This window comes from Camelus ferus, chromosome 25, assembly GCF_009834535.1.
Source record: "Camelus ferus isolate YT-003-E chromosome 25, BCGSAC_Cfer_1.0, whole genome shotgun sequence".
NCBI classification, from domain to species: domain Eukaryota; kingdom Metazoa; phylum Chordata; class Mammalia; order Artiodactyla; family Camelidae; genus Camelus; species Camelus ferus.
This window is the reverse complement of record NC_045720.1, coordinates 1,522,232-1,528,609: the sequence shown is the minus strand read 5'-3', so window position 1 is coordinate 1,528,609 and position 6,378 is coordinate 1,522,232. Positions and strand designations below refer to the sequence as shown.

General features: G+C 65.0%; 1 protein-coding gene across 1 annotated transcript; it reads right to left on the bottom strand.

Moving 5' to 3' along the window:
* Positions 1-805: 805 nt before the first annotated feature.
* On the bottom strand, positions 806-4,359 carry ARC (activity regulated cytoskeleton associated protein). The gene is made up of 3 exons (XM_032467800.1): positions 2,283-4,359; positions 1,879-2,001; positions 806-1,654 (listed from the first exon to the last, which is right to left on the bottom strand). Exon 1 carries the CDS (start codon positions 4,096-4,098, stop codon positions 2,908-2,910), a length of 1,191 nt encoding a protein of 396 aa, XP_032323691.1. The 5' UTR covers positions 4,099-4,359; the 3' UTR covers positions 806-1,654; positions 1,879-2,001; positions 2,283-2,907.
* Positions 4,360-6,378: the final 2,019 nt, after the last annotated feature.

Below are 6,378 nucleotides of genomic sequence, written 5' to 3'. Positions count from 1 at the left end.
AGCTGAGAGGCCTGAAGACCAGAGCTGAGTCCTCACCAAGGAAGAAAAACTCCCACCAGCGGACAGCAGCTCAGCCCTGCCCGCGAGCTCCAGCCTGCCCAGTGGACTCGGACTGGCCCAGCCGCCCCACGATCAAGTGAGCCAGCTCCTTGTAACACATTCTCACTGTCCACCCCCCGGGGCCTGCTGCTCATTCAACACTAGCTGGCGTAGGGGTCTGAGCCCCCTCCAGGCCCTCTCTCCCGCTCTCAGGGACCTCACACCCCCCACGAAGGCAGGTGAGGGCAACCCCTCACTGAGCACGGATGGTCCTCATTTTGGAGGTCGGGAGCCCACGCGTGGATTGTCTTAGTGCTGCTTCAGCCATTTTGCAGATGAGGAATCCGAGGCTCAGAGAGAGCAAGGGCACGATCTGCCTCCAGGACTCGCCAGGGCGCCCCCCCTGCAGAGACCTGGCCCAGGGCGCCAGGACCCCAGAGCCTAAGAAGCCCCCTAGGCCGCAGGCCTCTGCGCAGGCCGAGTCCTGGCAACAGAGGAGCTCCAGCGCCCCAGCTCACCCCCAGCAGCAGGGGCCGTCCTCGGCGCAGCGACCAACGGCCCTTCCCAGGCACTGCAGGCCCCCAGAGACCTTTCAGTCTGCACTCCTCGGGTTTAAGGGGCCGGCCACCCTGAGCGGCCTCCCTCGACTGTGATATTGGATCATGAAAATGAGGATATAATTATGAATAGCTCTCCAATTAGGTAAATTGTGGGGGATAGCCCCACACCAGCCAGCCCTGGCCGGCAGAGAAACAGCACTCACACGTCAAGAAGTTTCAGTGTTTCATTAAAAATCTTACAAAAAGAGTCTGTCTTCAGGTGAGGTGGCAGGGGTACACACAGCCTGGCCTGGCACTCAAGGCTTGATCCGTGGGGGGCACAAGGGCAAGGTTGGCCACACCCTCTCGTGGACCCTGGGGCCTCCCTGCAGCCTGGGCCAGCCCGGGAGTATGGGTTATGGCTTATGCGCAAAAATAAAATCTGGGGCTGGAGGGCTGGCAGGGCACGGATGGAGGGGCTGGTAGAGTTCCCTGCAGATGTCAGTCCCCCGAATCTGAGAACCCCCAGGGAACAGGCAGAAAGGGGGACCCCCAACCAAGGCCTGCTGGGGCTGCAGATATTAGTAGCCAGCCAGCACCAAGGTTTTGGTGCCGGCGGAGGTGGGGGTCCAGGCCTGGGCAAAAGAGAGCCCGAATGAGCCTCAGGAGCAAAGGCTTCTGGAACTCCTGGGGCTGGGCTTGGGGCCACCTGGTAGGGGCAGGGGTTGTGAGCTCAGCCCCAAGACTCTTGGAAAGCTCCGGCAGGACAGGATGGCTGCGCAGTAGGCAGGGATTCTTGGGCTGGAGCGGAAGTGAGACCAAGCCTGGGGTAGCCGACCTCAACTCCAGCCACAGTGGCCCTGGGGCGGGCAGGTGGGCGGCCAGCGGGGCAGGCACAGTGGCAGGCCCTGGCCCTCACACTGGCCCATCTTCACCACCGGCTCCCTGCCGGGGCCCCGCCTCTCCGTGGCCACTTTCTCTCTGGCCTCGGACTTCTCCTCCCATGCTGGCAGCTTGCAGGGGGAGGAGGGGGGCAGTGCCCAGCACAGCAGCAAGGCTCTGGGGAGCCTGGAGACCTGAAAGGAATATGCCAGACAGTCAGGGAGGGTGGGCACTGGGAGGAGCTCCACAGGTAGGACGTGTGGTAGCCACCACAGGGCTGCTCTCCCGGGGCGGGGTCCCATGGGGTCTCAGTGGGCTGCGTCTCAGCTTGCCCAGAGCACTGGGGAGGAGTTCAAGTGCCCCTGATGAGGACAGAGGAGGGACGGGGTCTCAGGTGGGAGGGGTGAGGTGGCATTACCTGTTGTCACTATCCTGGCTCCAAGGGCCGGCTGCTGCCTCAGCCAGGTCTGAGGACTCGGGCCCTGTGGGACCTTCCGCCTGCCACAGTGAGTCATCGAGCAGGGCTCGGTCCCTCTGCAGGCTGGCGTGAATCACCGGTGCCGGGGCGAGAGAGAAAACACGGTCCATGTGAGAGTTGGCTCGGCAAACTCCCCCAGCCCTGCCTCCCATCCCAGCTCCCTCGCCCTGACCCCTGGGGTCTCTGCTCCTTCCCAGCCTCCCCACCACACCACCCCCACCGCAGCTGGCCAGCTGCCTTGCTAGGGATGCCTCTGGTGGGCTTTCCTGGAAAGTGGGCTTGGCCCTGGGCCCTTGCAACTCTACGGTGCCCCCTGGTGGTGATGCCATGGGGCAGGGGCTCACCTGAGGGGCCAGGAGGCATCAGGACACCAGGTCTGTTGCTGCCGCTGCTGCTGCTGCTGCTGCTGCGTTTTCGGCTCTGGCTCTCCTCTAGAAGGAGGGAGCCACACTGCCTGAGGCTGGCCAGCTGCCGTGGGTGGCTGCGGGGTGCCAGCCGGCTGCGCAGCGACTGCCAGGAGAGGGGGCATCCCCGAAGCCCAGGCCACCGGGGAACTGTTTCCAGCTGGGCTTCTGCTCTGGGGTGTCCCTTGAGCTTGGGGCCTGCTGGCCTGTGCCACCTGGACTCTTAGTTTCTGGGTGCCCAGAGGGCCTGGGCATTAAGCAGAATAAGGAAGCTGTCATGGCCTGAGAGTGTGGAGGGGGCGTCACCAGCTCAGGCCGGCCAGGGCCAGGGAAGACAGACAGAGGGAGGGTAAGGGGCAGGGCCCTGCAGGGAAGGGGGACTCCTTTGCTGTTTGAAGCACACTGCCCACATCTGGATGACATGTGTCTGTGTGAGTCAGGCTGGGAGGCTGAGGTGGGTGCCCAGCTGGGCAAGGGTGAGGGTTCCTCCTTCAGGGTCAGCCGACTCAAAAGTCCTGGTGGGCAAAGGCCACGGTGGCCGGGGTGCAGAGGTATCCAGTGCCCTCTATTCGGGCTGGGTCCGGTCACTGGCTACGGACTCGCTGGTGGGGGCTGGGGTGAGGGCCTCGCTCTCCTCCTCAGGGGGCAGGTGGGGGCTGGAGGACTCGGTCGCCTGCTCCAGGCCATCCTGCACTTCCATGCCCTTCTGAATGAGCTGCTCCAGGGTCTTGGGCAGCGGTGGGCGCAGGAACCGCTTGAGCTTAGGCTGCAGGGTGCCCACCACATACTGGATGATCTCCTCCTCCTCGGCGTCCACGTGGAGCGTCTGGTACAGGTCCCGCTTGCGCCACAGGAACTGGTCCAGCGGCTCGCCCTGCTTCTGTGGCAGGTCCAGCTCCCGCTGGATGGCCTCTCGGGACAGCGTGCCCTCACTGTACTGCAGGAATTCCTTCTTGAACTCCACCCAGTTCTTCACCGACCCCTGCTTGTATTCCCACCACTTCTTGGCCGGCCCGTTCATGTGGTTCTGGATCTGTGAGAGCCAGTACTCCTCCGAGCCGCCCACCTGCCGCAGGTACTCCTCCAGGTGGCTGAGGAACTCCCGCGGGTCCTCAAAGATCTGCGTGTCCACGCCAGGACTGGGCTGCGCGTCCTCTCCCGGACCCCAGGGCGGGTACTGCTGGGCCTCCGTGGCCTCCTGCCCCGGCAGCGCGCCCGCGGCTGGCGGCGAGGTGACAGCGTAGGGGCTGACCGTGTAATCGTAGGTGTCAGCCTCTTGGCCGTAGCTCTCGGGACCCCCGACGCCCACGGAGACAGTGTGGCGGGCAGGCTCGCTGCCCACCGGGTACTTGCCGCCCATGGACTCCAGGCGGTCAGCCCACCTCTCCAGCCGGTAGAAGACCTCGCGCCACACGTGCATCTCCCGCTTGACCCAGCGCTCCAGGTTAGCTATGGTCTCCTGGCAGCGGCACAGGCAGGCCTTGATGGACCTCTTCCAGCGCTGCGAGTCGCTGGTGGGCACGTAGCCGTCCAGGTTGTTCTCCAGCTTGCCCACCGACCTGTGCAGCCCCTTCAGCTCCCGCTCCACCTGCTTGGACACTTCCGTCAGCAGGTGCCGGTGGGTCCTCCGCACGTGCTCCAGCATCTCCGCTCGGCACTTACCGATCTGCAGGATCACGTTGGGCTTGGCCACCGGCCCGCCGCGGGGCCCAGGGTAGGTGTGGAGGCCGCCGGTGGTCCTGTGGTCCAGCTCCATCTGCTCGCAGGTGGCCTCAGCGTTCCGACAGGCGGGAGGCACAGGCTACAAAGTCCTCTTGGGGCCGGCTGTGCGGGGCTGCCGGTGGCGGTGGGTCCCGCGGAGGAGCGGCTGGGTCCCGGCTGCGTCCCGGTTCGTCTCCGCACACAGCGGCGGCGCGGGAGGACCAGACACCCGAGCTCTGCGCCCAGCCTCGGCCGCCGGCTCTTTATGCTGCCAGCGCGGCCCGTGGGCGGCCCCGTCGCCGAGCCCCGGCTCCCATTGGCCCAGGCGCAGGCTCCCCGCCCGCGCCCCCCCGCCCGCCGGCCCGCCTCCCCGCGCCCACGCGCGCTCCCGGGCGGAGGGAGGACCCACCCCCTGCACACGCGGCGGTGGCCAGGGTGACTAACGCGCGCGCTCCCCACCGCCCCCTCCCCGGACTCATTCAGCCCCCCTGGACCGAGGGGCGATGCTGGAGACGGACCAGCGACACCCCCGCAGCAAGCGCTGGGCAGAGACCAGGTGTGTGCCGGAGCGTCCTGAGGCAGGTTGTTGCGCTGCCCCCACCTAAGGTAAGGAGGAAGTCCCTCCCCCCGAGCCTCAGGGGGGCTTCCTCCTGTGGCCTCTCTCCTTACCGGGGGTGGGGTGGTACTGGACTCTGCTCTCCTGGGCCCTCCCTGCTTCGGACCCCGACCCGCCCAGTCCGGGTTTGCAGGATGCACAGCCACAGATGAGACCCCGGCAACCACCGGCATTCAGGCCTTTCCCTTGAGCTGAAGACTTCAAGGAGTCCTCGTGTGCAAACAAGCGAGTGCACATGCGTGTGCACACACAAGTGCTCCCCAGTGTCAGGTGTGACTTCCTGGACGTGGCCTTGAACTCCTGTCTATCCCTCCTCCCGGGCCCTGGAGTCCCCGCCCCGGGTGGGTCCTGCCCTGTGTGTGAGGGACACGCACCCCAGCCTCGGCTCTCCCGGGGCCCTTGGCATGGGTTTGGGTGTGTGACTGTGTGGCAAGAGCTGGACAGGACTGCCAGGTGCGCCATTCCCAGGTCCCCCACTCCGTTCCTTCCCGAGGCCTAAGACTTCTCCATTTAGTGCCTCCAGGGAAATCTGGTAGCTGCCCTCAGGGGAGGGGTATGTGGAAGAGGTGGAGGGTCCTGCTGCCCCCTGCAGGGTATGGGCCCTGAACCCCCAATCCCCGGCCAAACCCAGCCAAACCCGTCAGAAGCTCCAAGAACTTCTAAAAGGATGGGGAGGGGAGAGGGGTGCCGGCAGCCTGATGCAGTCAGGAGAGGCCGAGAAAAGCAAAACACCATATAAGGAACGGGGCTCCGGAAGCTGAGATTCCCCCCAGGGAGGGAGGCCCCTTCCGCCTCCCTGGCAACAGTGGCGGACGCCCTCCTGGGTTCCCCGTGAAGGGTGGGGGACAGGCCCCAGGTCCTCTACGATTACGTGGACACAGGTAATGCAAGTCACTGCCCACGGCCACACACAGCCAACGCCAGTCCGGACACTTCAGCCCTGCTGCCTGCGTCCGTCCCCATCACACACACACAGCACACTCATCCCCACTTGGACCTCCCTCCTTGCACACTCATCGCCCCAACAGACACTCATACCTCCCACCCACCCATTGTCCCTGCATGTAGCCACCCCCAACCCCCATCCACACCCGCCTCCTCACACAGAGGCCCACTGGCCCCCCCCCGCCCCCATGTCTTGCTCACACTCAAGGACATACAGGCACCCACACTCTCTGGAATCCCCACTCCCTACTCCCCCTCGGAGGCCCCCTCCCTTCTGCTCTCCTGGGAGCACCCCACCCTGAGCCAATCTGTCACCTCCTTTTCCTCTCTGAGCATCCACCCTTGAGGGGGAATGTCTTTCTGGCAAAAAACTCCCCCCAAATCGCTCTCCTGGTATTTCTAATTAAAGGCAGGTGGGTGGGCAGAGAGGGAAGGTAGAGGGCCGCTCAGAGCAGGGAGGGGGAGCCCGGCAGAGAAGCTGCCAGAACAGGAATCCCAGAGCAGGAGGCGGCTGCCGGCCTGGCCTGCGAGTGCCTGTGTGTAAGATGTCTGTGCAGTGCGAGTGCGCCCTGTCATCTCTGGGCCTGAGTGTAGCCCTGAGCCTGTGACCACGTCTGGGGTGAGCTCAGGCCTGCGTCTGAAGGCCTTTGTCAGGAAAGGCACTCAGTGAGCCGGCTTGGCAGGGCCCAAACTCAGGCACATGTGTGTATGCATGTGTGTGTGTGTGTGTGTGTGTGTGCGCACGTGTGAGCACATGCATGCAGTGGGGGTGCC